The following is a 20,450-nucleotide window of genomic DNA, read 5'->3' as shown; positions in this document are numbered from 1 at the left end:
CGCAAAAGCAATGAGGGTAGGTCTGTCATCTTAAGAAAAGCAGCAGGGGTCCCAGCACCTCCCTTGTTCCCTCTTTCCAAAACTGAGAGCTGCTCTGGAGTTCCAGAAGCTCCAGGGACGGAAGGGATGAAGGTGACAGACTGTGAAGTCCAAGCCGGGGCAGGTGGAGCACCCCTGGGCAGACCCCACGGCCACGTGTCGAAACCCCGCGGACAAGCTGGCGGTGGAGAGGATAGGATGGGGCAGGAGCTGTTATCCGTGGTCTGGGGTGGTCTGGGGGTGATCTGGGGTGACGGGTGGGGTGCAGAGCTGTCTCCACCAGCAGGAAAGTGGCAGCTCTGGGGAGCAGCAAGGGGAGGAGATCGTTCCAATCATTTTGGTCTAAAAAGGCACTGCCTTCTACTCAGCAATGACCAACACTAGAGGCCAGTTTCTAGAAGCACCGTCCCCCCCCCCACCCCCACCCCCACTACCAAGTATTGTCTGCAGAGCTGGAAATCAAAAGGGGACTCTGGCCACAAGAGGTTTTTCGTAAAGTTTAGCAGGACTAGCAGAAACCACAAAGACCCCTACTATGAGATCAGCACCCTTATTTCAAAGAAATAAGGAATGTGAGGCCCAGACAGGGCAGGTAACTTGAGGCCACCCCGCAAAGCCGCAGCCAAGTCAGAAATAGATGGCATGCCTCTAACTCAGAGCCAGATCGAGCCCTTTCCACCACTCCAGTGGGTCTTGTTTTCCATTCATATCTGTATCCTCTTACCCATTCAGAACCATTTCTGAGTTGTGTATTCCTATCGGAGGATACAAAGTTGGGGGGGGGGCGTGTCCTGGGGCACGGGCTGCCAGGGTGCCAAGCCTCTCTAGATTTCTCAGCTATAATGCAGCCGGCCTCACCGTGAGAACCAGGCAGCAAAGACACCCCGCCCCTCCATCACCCATTAATGAAACCGGCAAATTCCCCCAGACAGACTGAGTCTCAACGGCCAGGGCCGGGTTGGTGCTCCCAACACAGAATGCGAAGGCACGAGACATCAGGGTTAATAAACAGCTTTATTGGCCTTCGATTTCCTTACATTCTCAATTAATTTGCCATTAAAGTGCGGGAAATTTTCTTAATCACGGTAACATTTATTGAAAGAAATCAGAACTAGTATCAGGAATGTGGCGGCCATGAAGGAAACATTTCTCCCCCAAGACACAGAATGGGAGCCCCTCTTGTTGAGCTTGGGGGGGGGGGTCGGCCAATTGGCAAACAGATTCTAATTCCGGCTCACCGTGAGCACCGAACTGGCTAGGACCGCCACCCCTGCGGGAAAAAAAAGCGATGCTAGAGCGATCTAAAAACACCCACCCTGCCTGCCGCCTCCTCTCGGCCCTCTTTGGGTGTTCGCTGTTTGAATAGATCCAATCTTAGGAGAAACGGAGGTCTGGCCCCCTCTACTGCCTTCTACCCCACCCCACCCTTACTAACAAAAGCCCCCAAAGTCATTACAATGAAAAAGTGGGTTTCCATTGCCCCGACACTAACAACGTTCAGTAAAAATGAGGATAATAAACACAAAAGCTTGCTTAGTAAACAGGAGCTCTCAGCGTTCAATGCAAAAAACAAAAACTGAAATCTCAAGGCAAATCCTGTTGGCTCCGCACACGGGATGGACGAACTTGGAACCGGTCATTCCTATCCGTAGAGCTCCGGGCAGGGAGCACAAAGGCGGAGGCTGGCTTTTTCCGCACTTGCCCGGACGGAGGCCAGATCTTCGCGTTATGCTGAGGCTGTCGGTGTGTTTCTCTTTGCAGTTTATATACAAACACACCCAAGGCTGATGTATTTTTACACATATATGTACACACACGAGGCCTGCTACTCTTTCTTGGAAACCACCAGCTCCACCTCGGGAAGCTGGACGCCAACCTTAGTCCCACTGTCGTTGCTGGAAGAGGAGGACAGTCGGGACTTCTTAGAGGCCAAGGACACTCCACTCCCTTGCAACTTGCCTGTCTCATCATCGCTCCCGGTCACCTCGTAATGACCTTTGCTCTTTGACCCCAAGCCACCAAAGGTACCAAACTTCAGCTTTCCGTGTTTCCCTTTGACTTTCCCGCCTTCCAGTGACACTTCCCCACCTTCAAACTCCAAGGTCCCGGTCGGGGTGGAAGGCGCCGAGAGCTCCCTTTCGTCGCTGAAGGAATTGGAGCGGTGCCGGGGCTTCTTACTTTTAAATAAGGAGAACTTGCCTTTGGGGGATGACGTCTCGGCCTCGGCGTCTCCTTCCAGGGAACCGAGGCTGGCCTTCGAGCTCTTCAGGTCGCCTTTGGACCCTGAAATGGACGCTTCCGGGGAGCCGGTGACACCACCTTTCGCTTTAGGTTTGGAAAAATTGAACTTGGGCATTTTGATTTTGGACTTTTTAAGTTTCACGTCGGACTCCTCCCACTCGCCCTCTCCGGCCCCAGCCTGGGCAGTGGCTTCCACTTTAGGGAAGTTAATATCCACCCCCACTTCTCTGCCAATCAGCTCACGGCCAGAGAATGTGAATTTGGGGATCTTCATCTTGGGGAATGTTACTTTTCCAGATCTGCTTTCCAAGTGACCTGGAGACCCAGACACACTCAGCCCAGGACCCTGGAGTCCAACCTGGCCTCCTTTCACGCCTCCTTCTACCTTTGGTCCTGAGAAATGAAGTCCCCCAGCAAACTTCGGTGCATCCAAGTTGAGAGCAGAGGTGGCCTGGGGTCCTTTGACACCCACGTGCCCTTCGCCCAGGCTGACAGCTGGGGCGCCGACACCCCCTGAAACATCCACACCTCCTTTGATTTTCGGGCCCTTCAAGCTCACACCGAAATCTGACTCAGGGGAGGCCACGTTAAGGGAAGGCCCCTTGATGCTAATGTCGGGAGCAGCCCCGTGGAAACCTATTCCCGAAGCTTTCAGATCGCCTTTGATTTCAGGACCAGAAATTTGCCCTGTTGGGAGTTTCACATTCACGCCTGGCAGCGCTACATCACACCCAGAGGACTTGATTCCAGGCATCTGGAGGTTTCCTCCGAGGCCTTGAACGCTGACGCCTGGAAGACCTCCTCCAACAGTGGGGCCTTTCATCTCACCAGTGGCCCCAAGGCTCCCTTTTATTTTTGGTCCTTCCAAGTTCAAGTCCATGTCTGGTGCTGAGATTTGAGGGCCAGAGATCTGAGGCCCTTTCAGGCTCAGGCCGCCGAGGTTCACATCCATGCCTGGTGCCTGTAGTTCTCCAGTCACTTGTGGCCCTTTGACGTTCACGTCCAAGTCGGACCCTGGAGTCGAGATGCCAAACTGGGGCAGCTTCATTTTGGGAAGTTTAATGCCACCCTCGGGGGCCTCCAAACTTAGATCAGGAGTACCTACTGATCCTTTAGGGCATTTGATGTCACCAGAGACAGCCAGGTCCCCCTGCAGGCTTGGTCCCTTCAGGGTCACGTCTGGGGCGCCAAGATTTAGCGTGGCATCGATCCCAGGCACTTTCACACCATCTCCTTCCATCCTCACCTTTCCACCTTGACCTCTGAGGTCAAGCCCTGGGGCATGCACCTTCACACCGGGAACAGAGGCATCCAGGTCTCCCTTCAAACTTGGTCCTTTCAAATTCAGGTCAACATCAGGTCCAGAGATTTTTGGCATAGAGAGGTTCACCGAAGGCAAATCTACTTTCGGCCCTTTCAGAGACACATCCGGCCCTTCAAGCTTCACATCGGGTGTGCTCAAGCCTCCTTCGAGAGAGGGCAGCGGGGCATGGACCTCCGCTCCTCCTCCTTCCATCTTCACGCCAGGGACACCGATCTTGGGCACTGAAAACTTGGGGAACTTGATCTTTGATTCTGGACCTTGCAGATCTATGTCTGGTCCTTCCAGTCCCACACTTGGGACATCACCCTTCACCTTTGGTCCTTTCAAGCTAACGTTCACATCGGGGATGGAGACCTGAGGGCCAGAAATGCCAAAGGACGGTGCTTTGACTTTAGCATCTGGGCCTTCAATGTTGATGTCAGGTGCGTCCAAGTTGGCCTGCACCCTGGGGCCCTTCAAGTCACCCTCTAGTTTTCCTGAGACATCCATGCCCGGCAGCTTGAACTTGGGAGCCTTCACCTTGATGTCGGGACCTTCGACATGAATCCCTGGCGAAGAAATGTCTACATCAGGCGCCTGTATTTCACCCTCCAGTTTGGGGCTTGGGAGGGGGGCCTCAGCTTTAAATTTAGGTGATTTAATGTCAAATTCTACATCTGGAAAGTACATTTTCCCGAACATAGGTTTCTTGGTTTTGGGGGACTTCACATCACCTTTAAGTGTGGCGTCTGGCCCGGCAACGCTGACCTCTACCTCGGGCGCCTTGAGACTGGCATCAATTTCGCCCCCGGGGACATTCAAGTCAAAGCCCTGTTTTTTGGCCTTCATTTTAGGGCCACTCATGTGAATTTTGGGCATTTTAAATTTACTCTTCTTGCCCTTGCCACCAACACTAATTTCAGGAGTCTCAACATTCATCTCTGCCTCGGGAACAGTCACATCCAGAGAAGGTGATTTGATGTCAGCTTTAGGGCTTTTTGCCCCAAAACCAAACTTGGGTTTCTTGAATTTGGGAATTTTAATGTCTGGCCCCTCAACAGTAATATCTGGGCTCTCCGTGTGTACATCCAAGCTTGGAGATTCTAAATCAACTTTGGGCCCTTTGAGGTCCAGTTCAGCACCTTCCAGCTTGGGACCAGAAATCCCAATTTTGGGTGCCTTGAAATGCAAATCAACATCAGGAACAGTTACTTTAGGGGCAGATATATCCAGTGATGGCATCTTCAAATGTGGGCCACTAAGCTTGGCATCTGGGCCTTCAAAATCCAGACCTGAACCTTTAAGGTCTACTTCTGGGCCTTTGAAAGTACCTTCGATCTTAGGGACAGACACATCAAAATCTCCTTTGACTTTGGATCCTTTCAAATCCAGGTCAACATCAGGCATGGAGATTTTGGGAGCTTTGATATTTATCTCTGGCATCTTGAACTTAGGGCCCTTCAGTTTCGCATCCGGACATTCAATATTCACATCTGGGGCATCAATGTCCACTTTGGGGCCAGAAATGTCAATGTCAGCCTTGGGAAGGTTCACATCCACTTCTGGGCCTTCTCCCTTGAAGCCAGGCATGCTGAACTTGGGCATTTTCACCTTGGGCATCTTCAGGTGCCAGTCTGGACCATGAACGTCCACATCTGGGGCATCAATGTCCACTTTGGGGCCTTTGATGTCAATTTCAGGGCCCTTGAGGTCACCTTCCACTTTAGGCAAAGACACATCCACATCACCCTTTACCTTGGGACTTTTCAGGTGCAAATCAAAGTCAGGCATGGAGATCTTAGGGGCTTTGATGTTCATCTCAGGCATCTTGAACTTGGGGCCTTTCAGTTTTGCATCTGGACCTTCGATATTGACATCTGGAACATCAATGTCCACCTTGGGTCCTGAGACATCAATGTCAGCCTTGGGCAGGTTCACATCCACGTCTGGGCCTTCTCCTTTGAAGCCTGGCATGCTGAATTTGGGCATTTTCACCTTGGGCATCTTCAGGTGCCAGTCTGGGCCATGGACATCCACATCTGGGACATCAATGTCCACTTTGGGGCCCTTGATATCAACGTCAGGGCCCTTGAGGTCACCTTCAACTTTTGGCAGAGACACATCCACATCACCCTTTACCTTGGGACCCTTCAGATTCAGGTCCACTTCAGGCATGGAGACCTTGGGTGCCTTGAGGTGCAGGTCAGGCATTTTAAACTTGGGACCCTTCAGTTTCCCTTCTGGGCCATGAATGTCAACATCAGGAGTGTCTATGTCCAGATTAGGGCCTTTAACATCCACTTTGGGGCCTTTCAGATCTCCTTCCAGTTTAGGAATGGAAATATCCAAATCTCCCTTTATCTTAGGTCCTTTCAAGTTCAAATCAATGTCACTCATGGAGATTTGTGGGGTTTTGAAATGGACATCAGGCATCTTAAATTTGGGACCTTTGAGTTTCCCTTCAGGACCTTCAATGTCCACCTCTGGCCCTTTTAGATCACCTTCCACCTTAGGTAATGAAAGGTCCACATCCCCCTTTACTTTTGGCCCCTTCAAATTTAAGTCCAGGTCAGGCATGGAGATCTTGGGGGCTTTAATATGCATCTCTGGCATCTTAAATTTGGGCCCCTTCAATTTTCCTTCTGGGCCTTCAATATTGATATCAGGAGTGTCAAAGTCCAATTTGGGGCCCCTGAGGTCACCTTCCACCTTGGGCAAAGAAACATCCACATCACCCTTCATTTTGGGGCCCTTCAGGTTTAAGTCAAGGTCAGGCATGGAGATTTTGGGAGCTTTGATGTTCATCTCTGGCATCTTGAACTTAGGGCCCTTCAGTTTCGCATCCGGACATTCAATATTCACATCTGGGGCATCAATGTCCACTTTGGGGCCAGAAATGTCAATGTCAGCCTTGGGAAGGTTCACATCCACTTCTGGGCCTTCTCCCTTGAAGCCAGGCATGCTGAATTTGGGCATTTTCACCTTGGGCATCTTCAGGTGCCAATCTGGACCATGAACATCCACATCTGGGGCATCAATGTCCACTTTGGGGCCTTTGATGTCAATTTCAGGGCCCTTGAGGTCACCTTCCACTTTAGGCAAAGACACATCCATATCACCCTTTACCTTGGGACCTTTCAGGTGCAAATCAAAGTCAGGCATGGAGATCTTAGGGGCTTTGATGTTCATCTCAGGCATCTTGAACTTGGGGCCTTTCAGTTTTGCATCTGGACCTTCGATATTGACATCTGGAACATCAATGTCCACCTTGGGTCCTGAGACATCAATGTCAGCCTTGGGCAGGTTCACATCCACGTCTGGGCCTTCTCCTTTGAAGCCTGGCATGCTGAATTTGGGCATTTTCACCTTGGGCATCTTCAGGTGCCAGTCTGGGCCATGGACATCCACATCTGGGACATCAATGTCCACTTTGGGGCCCTTGATATCAACGTCAGGGCCCTTGAGGTCACCTTCAACTTTTGGCAGAGACACATCCACATCACCCTTTACCTTGGGACCCTTCAGATTCAGGTCCACTTCAGGCATGGAGATCTTGGGTGCCTTGAGGTGCAGGTCAGGCATTTTAAACTTGGGACCCTTCAGTTTCCCTTCTGGGCCATGAATGTCAACATCAGGAGTGTCTATGTCTACCTTGGGTCCTGAGATGTCAATGTCAGCCTTGGGCAGGTTCACATCCACATCTGGGCCTTCTCCCTTGAAGCCAGGCATGCTGAACTTGGGCATTTTCACCTTGGGCATCTTCAGGTGCCAGTCTGGACCATGAACATCCACATCTGGGACATCAACATCCACCTTGGGGCCCTTGATGTCAACTTCAGGGGCTTTTAGGTCACCTTCCACCTTAGGTAGAGAAACATCCACATCTCCTTTCATCTTAGGACCTTTCAAATGCAAATCAAAGTCAGGCATGGAGATCTTAGGGGCTTTGATGTTCATCTCTGGCATCTTGAACTTGGGGCCCTTCAGTTTTGCATCTGGACCTTCGATATTGACATCTGGAACATCAATGTCCACCTTGGGTCCTGAGACATCAATGTCAGCCTTGGGCAGGTTCACATCCACTTCTGGGCCCTCACCTTTGAACCCTGGCATGCTGATCTTGGGCATTTTTATTTTGGGCATCTTCAGGTGCCAGTCTGGGCCATGAACATCCACATCTGGGGCATCAATGTCCACTTTGGGGCCCTTGATGTCAACATCAGGAACTTTAATCTCACCTTCCACTTTTGGCAAAGACACATCCACATCACCCTTCACTTTAGGGCCCCTCAGGTTAAGATCAATGTCTGGCATGGAGATCTTGGGGGCTTTGATGTTCATCTCAGGCATCTTGAACTTGGGACCTTTCAACTTTCCCTCAGGACCCTCAATGTTAACATCAGGGCCTTCAATGTCCACCTTCGGTCCAGTCACATCAATGTCAGCCTTGGGTAGATTCACATCCACTTCTGGGCCTTCTCCTTTGAAGCCAGGCATGCTGATCTTGGGCATTTTTATCTTGGGCATTTTCAGGTGCCAGTCCGGTCCATGAACATCCACATCAGGGGCATCAATGTCCACTTTGGGACCTTTGAGGTCCATCTCAGGACCTTTCAGATCCCCTTCAAACTTGGGGAGGGAAACATCCACATCACCTTTTACTTTGGGGCCCTTCAAGTTTAAATCAATATCAGGCATGGAAATCTTAGGAGTCTTTAGGTGCATCTCTGGCATCTTGAATTTGGGCCCCTTCAGTTTCCCCTCTGGGCCTTCAATGTTAATATCAGGAGTGTCAATGTCCACTTTGGGGCCCTTGATGTCCACCTCAGGGCCCTTTAAATCACCTTCTACTTTTGGCAAAGATATATCCACATCACCTTTCATTTTGGGGCCCTTCAAGTTCAGATCAAGGTCAGGCATGGAGATTTTGGGGGCTTTGATGTTCATCTCAGGCATCTTGAACTTGGGGCCCTTCAGTTTCACATCTGGACCTTCAATATTCACATCCGGGGCATCAATGTCCACTTTGGGGCCAGAAATATCAATGTCCGCTTTAGGGAGAGTAACATCCACATCTGGGCCTTCACCTTTGAAGCCCGGCATGCTGAACTTGGGCATTTTCACCTTGGGCATTTTCAGGTGCCAGTCTGGGCCATGAACATCCACACCAGGGGCGTCAACGTCCACTTTGGGCCCTTTGATATCAATCTCTGGCCCTTTCAGATCCCCTTCAACTTTGGGCAGAGAAACATCCATATCACCTTTCACCTTGGGGCCCTTCAGGTTTAAATCAATGTCAGGCATGGAGATCTTGGGAGTTTTGATATTCATGTCAGGCATCTTGAGTTTGGGGCCTTTTAGGCTTCCTTCTACACCTTCCACATTAATTTCTGGACCCTCGATGTCCATTTTGGGCCCCTCAATGTTGAGATCTCCTTTTGGCAGATCCACAGCCATTTCTGGCCCTTCCGCTTTTAAACCAGGCACACCAAACTTGGGCATTTTCATTTTGGGCATTTTCAAATTCCAATCTGGACCATGAACATCCACATCAGGTGCATCAAGATGAACTTCTGGTGCTTTAATATCTACTCTGGGTCCTTTAAGGTCACCTTCTAAATTAGGAGCTGTAACATCTAAGTCTCCTTTGACTTTAGGGCCTTTCAGATTTAACTCAACGTCAGGCATAGAAACTTTAGGAGATGAAATACTCAGGAAAGGCATTTTGAACTTAGATCCTTTCACTTTCCCTTGGACCTCCACATCGGGAGCATTAATATCAACTTTTGGACCAGTCACATCAATATCTGGCTTTTTAACTTTGACATCCACCTCAGGGGTCTGAACTTTGGAGCCTGAAAAGTTAAATTTAGGAAGCTTAAAACGTGATTTCTTTGCCTTGCCTTCAAGACTGACCTTAGGACCAGAAATGTCCACTTCTGGCCCCTTTACATCCAACTTGGGAGCTTTAACATCACCTTCCAGTTTGGGCCCGGAAACATCAACATCTCCCTTAAGGTTTGCGCCTTTCAAATTCAGGTCAATTTCTGGCATGGAGATTTTGGGCATATTTACATGCATGTCTGGCATCTTCAGTTTGGGACCTTTCAATTTGCCCTCAGGACCATGAATGTCAATATCTGGAGCATCGACATCTATCTTTGGGCCCTTGATGTCAAGAGTAGGCCCTTTCCCATCACCTTCTACATTTGGAAGGGAAACATCCACCTCTCCTTTCATTTTAGGGCCTTTAAGATTAAGGTCCAAATCTGGCATGGATATCTTAGGAGCTTTGATGTTCATCTCTGGCATCTTGAACTTGGGGCCCTTCAGTTTTGCATCTGGACCTTCGATATTGACATCTGGAACATCAATGTCCACCTTGGGTCCTGAGACATCAATGTCAGCCTTGGGCAGGTTCACATCCACTTCTGGGCCTTCACCTTTGAACCCTGGCATGCTGATCTTGGGCATTTTTATCTTGGGCATCTTCAGGTGCCAGTCTGGGCCATGAACATCCACATCTGGGGCATCAATGTCCACTTTGGGGCCCTTGATGTCAACATCAGGAACTTTAATCTCACCTTCCACTTTTGGCAAAGACACATCCACATCACCCTTCACTTTAGGGCCCCTCAGGTTAAGATCAATGTCTGGCATGGAGATCTTGGGGGCTTTGATGTTCATCTCAGGCATCTTGAACTTGGGACCTTTCAACTTTCCCTCAGGACCCTCAATGTTAACATCAGGGCCTTCAATGTCCACCTTCGGTCCAGTCACATCAATGTCAGCCTTGGGTAGATTCACATCCACTTCTGGGCCTTCTCCTTTGAAGCCTGGCATGCTGAACTTGGGCATTTTCACCTTGGGCATCTTCAGGTGCCAGTCTGGGCCCTGAACATCCACATCTGGGACATCAACATCCACCTTGGGGCCCTTGATGTCAACTTCAGGGCCCTTGAGGTCACCTTCAACTTTTGGCAGAGACACATCCACATCACCCTTTACCTTGGGACCTTTCAGGTGCAAATCAAAGTCAGGCATGGAGATCTTGGGAGCTTTGATGTTCATCTCAGGCATCTTGAACTTGGGACCTTTCAACTTTCCCTCAGGACCCTCAATGTTAACATCAGGGCCTTCAATGTCCACCTTGGGTCCTGAGACATCAATATCAGCCTTGGGAAGGTTCACATCCACTTCTGGGCCTTCTCCTTTGAAGCCAGGCATGCTGAACTTGGGCATTTTCATCTTGGGCATTTTCAGGTGCCAGTCTGGGCCATGGACATCCACATCTGGGACATCAATGTCCACTTTGGGGCCTTTGAGGTCGACTTCAGGGCCTTTCAGATCTCCCTCTAATTTGGGACCTTTGACATCCACATCTCCTTTTATTTTTGGACCTGTTAGATTAATATCAATATCAGGCATGGATATCTTTGGAGTCTTCAAATGCATTTCAGGCATCTTAAACTTCGGACTTTTCCACTTTCCTTCAGGTCCTTCAATATTCACATCAGGACATTCAACATCCACTTTGGGTCCTGACACATCTATGTCAGCCTTGGGCAGGTTCACATCCACATCTGGGCCCTCGCCTTTGAAGCCAGGCATGCTGAACTTGGGCATTTTCACCTTGGGCATCTTCAGGTGCCAGTCTGGACCATGAACATCCACATCTGGGGCATCAACATCCACCTTGGGGCCCTTGATGTCAACTTCAGGGGCCTTTAAGTCACCTTCAACTTTGGGCAGAGACACATCCACATCACCCTTTACCTTGGGACCTTTCAGGTGCAAATCAAAGTCAGGCATGGAGATCTTGGGGGCTTTGATGTTCATCTCAGGCATCTTGAACTTGGGACCTTTCAACTTTCCCTCAGGACCCTCAATGTTAACATCAGGGCCTTCAATGTCCACCTTGGGTCCTGAGACATCAATGTCAGCCTTGGGCAGGTTCACATCCACTTCTGGGCCTTCTCCTTTGAAGCCTGGCATGCTGAACTTGGGCATTTTCACCTTGGGCATTTTCAGGTGCCAGTCTGGGCCCTGAACATCCACATCTGGGACATCAACATCCACTTTGGGGCCCTTGAGGTCACCTTCAACTTTCGGCAGAGACGCATCCACATCACCCTTTACCTTGGGACCTTTCAGGTGCAAATCAAAGTCAGGCATGGAGATCTTGGGGGCTTTGATGTTCATCTCAGGCATCTTGAACTTGGGACCTTTCAACTTTCCCTCAGGACCATCAATGTTAACATCAGGGCCTTCAATGTCCACCTTGGGTCCTGAGACATCAATGTCAGCTTTGGGCAGGTTCACATCCACTTCTGGGCCCTCACCTTTGAACCCAGGCATGCTGAACTTGGGCATTTTCATCTTGGGCATTTTCAGGTGCCAGTCTGGGCCCTGAACATCAACATCTGGAACATCAATGTCCACTTTGGGGGCCTTTAGGTCACCTTCCACCTTAGGCAAGGAAATGTCCACATCTCCTTTGACCTTAGGACCTTTCAAGTGTAAATCTACATCTGGCATGGAGATCTTGGGAGCTTTGATGTTCATTTCCGGCATCTTAAATTTAGGCCCCTTGATTTTTCCCTCTGGACTCTCGATGCTCATCTCTGGGACTTCAATGTCAACTTTGGGTCCTGAGACACCAATGTCAGCCTTGGGAAGATTCACATCTACCTCTGGACCCTCTGCTTTGAAACCAGGCACGCTGAACTTGGGCATTTTCATTTTGGGCATCTTCAGGTGCCAATCTGGGCCTTGAACATCAGGAGCATTTATGTCTACTTTGGGAACATCAGGAGCATTTATGTCTACTTTGGGGCCCTTGATGTTCACATCTGGTACTTTAATTTTACCTTCTACCTCAGGCACGGACACATCAACATCCCCCTTAATTTTTGGTCCTTTCAAATTTAGGTCCACATCAGGCATAGAAATATTTGGGGCTTTGAAATGCATGTCAGGCATCTTGAACTTAGGACTTTTCAATTTTCCCTCTGGTCCTTCGATGTCAATATCTGGCCCACTGATGTCACCTTTGAGGTCTGGCCCTTTGAGGTCACCTTCCAATTTGGGAACATCAACATCCACCTCTCCCTTTATCTTGGGACTTTTTAAGTGTAGATCAATGTCTGGCATGGAGATTTTGGGAGCTTTGAAGTGCATGTCTGGCATCTTAAATTTAGGACTTTTCCATTTGCCATCTGGACCTTCCACAGCTACATCTGGCATGTCAACATCCAATTTGGGGCCTTTGACATCCACTTCCGGACCCTTTAACCCTCCCTCCAGCTTTGGGGCAGAAACATCAAAGTCTCCTTTGATTTTAGGCCCTTTTAAGTTGAAATCAACATCAGGCATGGAGATCTTAGGGGCATGAAAGTGCATTTCAGGCATCTTGAACTTAGGGCCTTTCAGTTTTCCTTCTGGACCCTCAATGTTCATATCTGGCACTTCAATGTCCACCTTAGGTCCAGAAATGTCAATGTCAGCCTTGGGCAGGTTCACATCCACATCTGGCCCCTCACCTTTAAAGCCAGGCATACTGAACTTGGGCATTTTCATCTTGGGCATCTTCAGGTGCCACTCTGGGCCATGAACATCCACATCTGGGGCACCAATGTCTACTTTAGGGCCTTTAATGTCCACATCTGGCACTTTCATTTCACCTTCTATCTTGGGCACAGACACATCCACATCCCCTTTGACTTTGGGGCCTTTCAAGTGTAAGTCCACATCAGGCATGGAGATCTTGGGGGTCTTGAAGTGCATGTCTGGCATCTTAAACTTAGGGCCTTTCAACTTTGCATCAGGACATTCCAGTTCAACGTCAGGCATCTCCACATCTACACTGGGGCCTTTCAAATCTCCTTCCAATTTTGACACAGACACATCCACATCTCCCTTTAGTTTGGGCCCCTTAAGATTCAAGTTCACATCAGGCATGGAGATCTTGGGAGCCTTGAAGTGCATCTCAGGCATCTTGAACTTGGGGCCTTTCAGCTTTCCTTCCGGTCCTTCAATGTTAACATCGGGGGCTTCAATGTCCACTTTGGGTCCAGAGACATCAATGTCAGCCTTGGGCAGGCTCACATCCACATCTGGGCCCTCACCTTTGAAGCCAGGCATGCTGAACTTGGGCATCTTCATTTTGGGCATCTTCAGGTGCCAGTCTGGGCCATGAACGTCCACATCTGGGACATCGACATCCAGTTTGGGTCCTTTGATGTCCACGTCTGGCACTTTCATTTCACCTTCTATCTTGGGCACAGACACGTCCACATCCCCCTTCACCTTAGGACCTTTCAAGTGTAAGTCCACGTCAGGCATGGAGATCTTGGGAGCCTTGAAGTGCATCTCAGGCATCTTAAACTTAGGGCCTTTCAACTTGGCATCAGGGCATTCCAGATCAACATCAGGCATCTCCACATCTACACTAGGACCTTTGATATCAACTTGTGGACCTCTCAGATCACCTTCTAGCTCAGGCACAGAAGCATCAATTTCTCCTTTCACTTTGGGACCCTTCAAATTCAAGTCCACATCCGGCATGGATATCTTAGGAGCTTTGATATTCAACTTAGGCATCTTAAATTTAGAGCCCTTTAATTTTCCTTCTGGTCCCTCTATTTCCAAATCAGGAGCATCTATGTCCATTTTGGGGCCAGAAACATTAGTATCAGCCTTGGGCAGGTTCACATCCACTTCTGGGCCCTCACCTTTGAAGCCAGGCATGCTGAACTTGGGCATTTTCACCTTGGGCATCTTTAGGTGCCAGTCTGGGCCGTGGACATCCACATCTGGGACATCAATGTCTACTTTAGGCCCTTTGATGTCCACATCTGGCACTTTCATTTCACCTTCTATCTTGGGCATAGACACATCCACATCCCCTTTGACTTTGGGGCCTTTCAAGTTTAAGTCCACATCAGGCCTAGAGACCTTAGGAGTCTTAAAGTGCATGTCTGGCATCTTAAACTTAGGACCTCTCAGCTTCCCTTCTGGACCCTCAATATCAATATCACCAATATCCACATCCATCTTTGGGGACTTCATGTCAATTTCAGGGCCTTTCAAGTCTCCTTCCACTTTGGGAAGGGAAACATCTACATCAGTTTTCAGTTTAGGAGCTTTTAGATTAAGTCCAACATCAGGCATAGAGATTTTGTGTGTCTGTATATTCATGCTTGGCATCTTAAATTTGGGACCTTTTAGCTTCCCCTCTGGACCTTCAATATTAACATCTGGAGCATCAATGTCCACCTTGGGACCTGAAACGTCAATGTCAGCCTTTGGCAGGTTTACATCCAGTTCTGGGCCCTCTCCTTTGAAGCCTGGCATGCTGAACTTGGGCATTTTCACTTTGGGCATCTTCAGGTGCCAGTCTGGGCCATGACCTCCCACATCGGGTGCATTAATGTCTACTTTGGGAATTTTGATGTCAACATCAGGAGCTTTTATCTCTCCTTCTACTTTTGGAATTGTGACATCATAATCTCCTTTCATTTTAGGACCTTTCAAATGCAAACCAACATCTGGCATGGATATCTTCTGAGGTTTTATATTCATTTCTGGCATCTTAAATTTAGGACCTTTTACTTTTGCATCTGGACCATCAATATTCACATCTGGAACTTCAACATCCACCTTGGGCCCTGAGACATCAATGTTGGCCTTGGGCAGGTTCACATCCACTTCTGGGCCTTCTCCTTTGAATCCAGGCATGCTGAACTTGGGCATTTTCACCTTGGGCATCTTCAGGTGCCAGTCTGGGCCTTGAACATCCACATCTGGAGCACTGATGTCAACTTTGGGTCCTTTAATGTCCACATCTGGCACCTTTATTTCACCTTCTACATCAGGCACAGACACATCCACATCTCCCTTTAGTTTGGGCCCCTTAAGATTCAAGTTCACATCAGGCATGGAGATCTTGGGAGCCTTGAAGTGCATCTCAGGCATCTTGAACTTGGGGCCTTTCAGTTTTCCTTCCGGTCCTTCAATGTTAACATCGGGGGCTTCAATGTCCACTTTGGGTCCAGAGACATCAATGTCAGCCTTGGGCAGGCTCACATCCACATCTGGGCCCTCACCTTTGAAGCCAGGCATGCTGAACTTGGGCATCTTCATTTTGGGCATCTTCAGGTGCCAGTCTGGGCCATGAACGTCCACATCTGGGACATCGACATCCAGTTTGGGTCCTTTGATGTCCACGTCTGGCACTTTCATTTCACCTTCTATCTTGGGCACAGACACGTCCACATCCCCCTTCACCTTAGGACCTTTCAAGTGTAAGTCCACGTCAGGCATGGAGATCTTGGGAGCCTTGAAGTGCATCTCAGGCATCTTGAACTTGGGGCCTTTCAGCTTTCCTTCCGGTCCTTCAATGTTAACATCGGGGGCTTCAATGTCCACTTTGGGTCCAGAGACATCAATGTCAGCCTTGGGCAGGCTCACATCCACATCTGGGCCCTCACCTTTGAAGCCAGGCATGCTGAACTTGGGCATCTTCATTTTGGGCATCTTCAGGTGCCAGTCTGGGCCATGAACGTCCACATCTGGGACATCGACATCCAGTTTGGGTCCTTTGATGTCCACGTCTGGCACTTTCATTTCACCTTCTATCTTGGGCACAGACACGTCCACATCCCCCTTCACCTTAGGACCTTTCAAGTGTAAGTCCACGTCAGGCATGGAGATCTTGGGAGCCTTGAAGTGCATCTCAGGCATCTTAAACTTGGGACCCGTCAGCTTCCCTTCTGGACCTTCAAGGCTCACATCTGGGGCTTCAATGTCAACCTTAGGTCCAGAGATGTCAATGTTAGCCTTAGGCAGGTTCACATCCACATCTGGGCCCTCGCCTTTCAAGCTGGGCATGCTGAACTTGGGCATTTTCATCTTGGGCATTTTCAGGCTCCAGTCTGCACCTTGGACTTCCACATCTGGTGCTTTAAGATCTACCTTGGGTCCTTTGATGTCCACATCTGGAACTTTCATCTCACCTTCTATTTTCGGTGCTGACATATCTAGACTGCCTTTCATTTTGGGTCCTTTAAGATCCAAGTCAACATCTGGGAGAGTCATCTTAGGAGCCTTGAAGTGCATCTCAGGCATCTTAAACTTGGGACCTTTCAACTTTCCTTCTGGTCCTTCAAGGCCCAAATCTGGAGCACTAATATCTACCTTGGGTGCAGAAATGTCCACATCAGGCTTTGTCAGGTTCACATCCACTTCTGGGCCCTCCCCTTTGAGACTGGGCATGGTGAATTTGGGCATTTTCATCTTGGGCATCTTTAGGTTCCATTCAGGACCATGAACTTCAACATCTGGGGCACCGATGTCTACTTTTGGCCCTTTGAGTTCCCCTTCCATCTTTGGCACTGTAACATCATATTCTCCCTTCACCTTGGGACCTTTCATATGCAAATCCACATCAGGCATAGAGATCTTAGGAGCCTTGATATTCATCTCAGGTATCTTAAACTTGGGACCCTTCAGCTTTCCTTCAGGTCCTTCAATGTTCACATCTGGAACTTCAACGTCCACTGTGGGTCCGGAGATGTCAATGCCAGCCTTGGGCAGGTTCACATCCACTTCTGGGCCCTCTGCTTTGAAGCCAGGCATGCTAAACTTGGGCATTTTCATTTTGGGCATCTTCAGATGCCAGTCTGGGCCACGAACATCAACATCTGGAGCATCGATATCCACTTTGGCACTTTTAAGTTCAACATCAGGAACTTTAATCTCACCTTCCACTTTTGGCACTGTGACATCATATTCTCCCTTTACTTTAGGGCCTTTCAAATGTAAGTCCACGTCTGGCATGGAGATCTTTGGGGCTTTGATATTCATCTCAGGCATCTTAAACTTAGGTCCTTTCAGTTTCCCTTCTGGTCCCTCAAGACTCACATCTGGAGCACTAACATCTACCTTGTGCCCAGAAATGTCCACATCAGCCTTGGGCAGGTTCACATCCACTTCTGGGCCCTCTGCTTTGAACCCTGGCACACTGAATTTTGGCATTTTCATCTTGGGCATCTTCAGGTGCCAGTCTGGGCCCTGAACATCCACATCTGGGGCATCGATGTCCACTTTGGGGCCTTTCAGTTCCCCTTCAAGTTTTGGGACTGTTACATCGTACTCTCCTTTTACCTTTGTGCCTTTAACGTGCAAATCGACATCAGGTATGGAGATCTTTGGTGTCTTGACACTCACTTCAGGCAGCTTAATATCAGGGCCTTTAAGTTTGCCTCCTGGGCCCGCTATGTTGACATTTGGGGCCTCCACATTGACCTTGGGCCCTGAAATGCTGACATCTCCTTTGGGTAGTTTCACATCTACATCTGGGCCTTCCCCTTCAACTCCTGGAGTGCTGAACTTGGGCATTTTCAGGTTCCAGTCTGGGCCATGAACTTCCACACCTGGGGCACTGACATCCACTTTGGGGCCTCTGACATCCACTTCAGGGACTTTGACTTTCCCTTCTACTCTGGGAAGCGTGACATCTACATTCCCTTTCATTTTAGGTGCAGCCACATTTAGATCTACATCTGCCATAGAGATCCTGCACGTTCCTGCTTTACCAGAAGGACTACTAGGCGCAGGTCCCGTCAGGGTCCCCTCAAGGTTAGGTGTCTCTATGTCCACTTTGGAGCCTTTAACTGCCACTTGAGGGCCTTTAATGTCACCTTGCACCCCAGGCACTGAAACCTTCATATCTCCCTTCCCTTTAGGGGATCCAAGGCTCAGATCCACATCCTGTATGGAGATTTTAGGTTTCTGCATGATCATTTCAGGAGTCTTGACTTTCGTACCCTTCACCTTCCCTTCCAGCCCCCCAGCAGCAAGCTCAGGCAGGCTGACGTCACCAGAGATCCCAGGAAGAGTCACTTCACCTGCGGGCAATGTTGCATCAATGCCAGTTCCCTCTCCCTTTGAACCTAACACACAGAATTTGGGAACTTTCATCTTGGGCATATTCAGTTTGCCACCAGGCCCGTGAAGATCAACATCAGGGGCTTGAACTTCCACACTGGAGCCGGTGACAGTGCCCTTGATCTGGGGACCTGAAATGTCCACCCCTAGGCTCCCCTGTGGCTTGGCACCTTTCAGGCCTAGGCCACTCTCAAGAGATGGCCCAGTGATTTGGGGTCCCTTCAGCTTCCCCTCAAGCCCCTCAATATTGGCAGAAGGAGCACTGACTTCTAGCTGAGGGGTTTGGATGTTCCCGCCAATCGTCAGGCCGGGCTTGCCACCCTTGTGCCCCACAGAGAACTCGGGTGCAGAAACGCTCAACCCTGCTCCTGGGGCCTGTCCCTCGGGCGCTGTCGAGACACCGAATTTTGGCACCTTCATAGTGGGAATTTTAATTTTCCCATTAGCGCCACCCTCCAGAGATGGGTCCTGCGCCTCCACTGCCCCACCCCCAAGAGAAGACGAAATGTCCGCTCCTGGAACTGGGACCCCTCCTTTGCCACCCAAGTCCAAGCCCTTCACACTGACGCCTGGGCTCCCCACCTTTATCCCAGGCACGGTGACCTGGAGCTTCGAGTGGCCAGCCCCTTGGAGCTCTGGTCCCGAAGCAGAAATGGACCCCGCTCGGATGTCCACAACAGAGCCTGTGGTAGGAGATGCTGCCCCCGAGCCTGAGGGCAGTCTGATCACTGTCTTGCCGGGCTGGGTGTCCACATCCACAGCGGAAATTTCAGTCAGTTTGTGCCGGGGAATCTTGATCTTGAACTTTGGGCTGCTGATATCGATCTCCCTGGCTCCTTCGTGGCCTGTCACATCAACAGTGTAGGCCGTGACCCTTCTCGTCACAGTGATGGTGCGGCTCTGGGTTTCCCCAGGTTCCCCTTCTAGTCCATCCTCCGACCTCAGCCGAGGCTTGATCTTCGTGGTGTAGATGCGCTGGTAGTCCTCGTCATCCCCGCTCTGCAGAAAGACACGGCCGGGAGACGTTGCAGCAGGTCTGCCCGACCACGGACGCCCGGCCACAGCCCAGCCGACAACATGGTTGCCTGTTTCCCACAGAAGCTGGGACCAGAACGGAGGCCCACGGAGCCTCCTGGGGCAGAGCATGGAGGGGTGAGGAAAGGGGCTGACAGTCACATCACAGGAGGGAAACAAATTATTTGGGGAAACTCTGGGAAGCAAAAGCTATGGGGGAGAGAAGCAGGGTAGACTCCTGCCTTCTGTGGTCTGGAAGAAGGATTTATAATCAATCAATTCTAGATTCCAATCGGCTTGTCAAGTCCCAGGGATGCCTCCCAGCTCTGCGTGGATTTGGCCCTTGGGCTCTCAATTCTCAACTCACGGGCTTGTATAACGGGGACAGGAATCCTCTCAGTGACCTGTCAGAAAGCGTTGGTGGAGACTCGCTGTGCTTGGATTAATACTTTCACTCTGAGGACCCATTATATGTTAAATAAACAAGCCATCAGGGGGCAAAGAAACGTCCCCCAGGCGCTTTGCTGCCCGGCCTCTGACTCACAGATGAGTCCAGGCCTCTGGAAGGAGAAAACTGGCGTCTGGAAGGCAGAGCGGGGCACCTGTGAGACTGTTTTGATGATTCTTGCAAAGCAGCTGACTGTCCTCCTGGCCTCTAGGGCCAGACAGCGTGAGCGGGTTCCACGCTGCGGCACTCTGGACCCACCGACGGAAAGCTTTCAGGGTCAACGTCAGCCACATGCTACACACGGATACGAGCACACGGTCTGGCTCAAGAGAGAGGCAGGGTTCGAGAAGCAGGAGAGGGAACCGCAGACATGAGGCTCAGGAAGTGGCCAGTAGGTCAGTGTGGCCGGGTTGGGGGGGGGGGGCGGGTGGTTAGGGCACGGACAGGCCGGCCAGA

At 50.0% G+C, this 20,450-nt stretch overlaps 1 protein-coding gene across 4 annotated transcripts in view; it reads right to left on the bottom strand.

Moving 5' to 3' along the window:
- Positions 1-1,034: 1,034 nt before the first annotated feature.
- AHNAK (AHNAK nucleoprotein) overlaps positions 1,035-20,450 on the bottom strand; it is a 30,712-nt gene continuing 11,296 nt past the window's right edge. The window contains exons 5-6 of one of the 4 annotated variants that reach the window (XM_046015535.1): positions 7,229-19,531; positions 1,035-5,857 (exon numbers count right to left, since the gene is read on the bottom strand). In XM_046015535.1, the coding sequence (XP_045871491.1) occupies positions 1,865-5,857; positions 7,229-19,531 (16,296 nt within the window). In that variant the 3' untranslated portion in view covers positions 1,035-1,864. Of the gene's footprint in view, positions 19,532-20,450 lie in introns of all 4 variants that reach the window. The other 3 variants (XM_046015532.1, XM_046015534.1, XM_046015531.1) reach the window with 3 other exon arrangements.

The sequence above is a fragment of the Meles meles genome, chromosome 8 (genome assembly GCF_922984935.1).
Source record: "Meles meles chromosome 8, mMelMel3.1 paternal haplotype, whole genome shotgun sequence".
In the NCBI taxonomy this organism is placed as follows: Eukaryota; Metazoa; Chordata; class Mammalia; order Carnivora; family Mustelidae; genus Meles; species Meles meles.
This window is presented reverse-complemented; position numbering and strand designations above follow the sequence as displayed.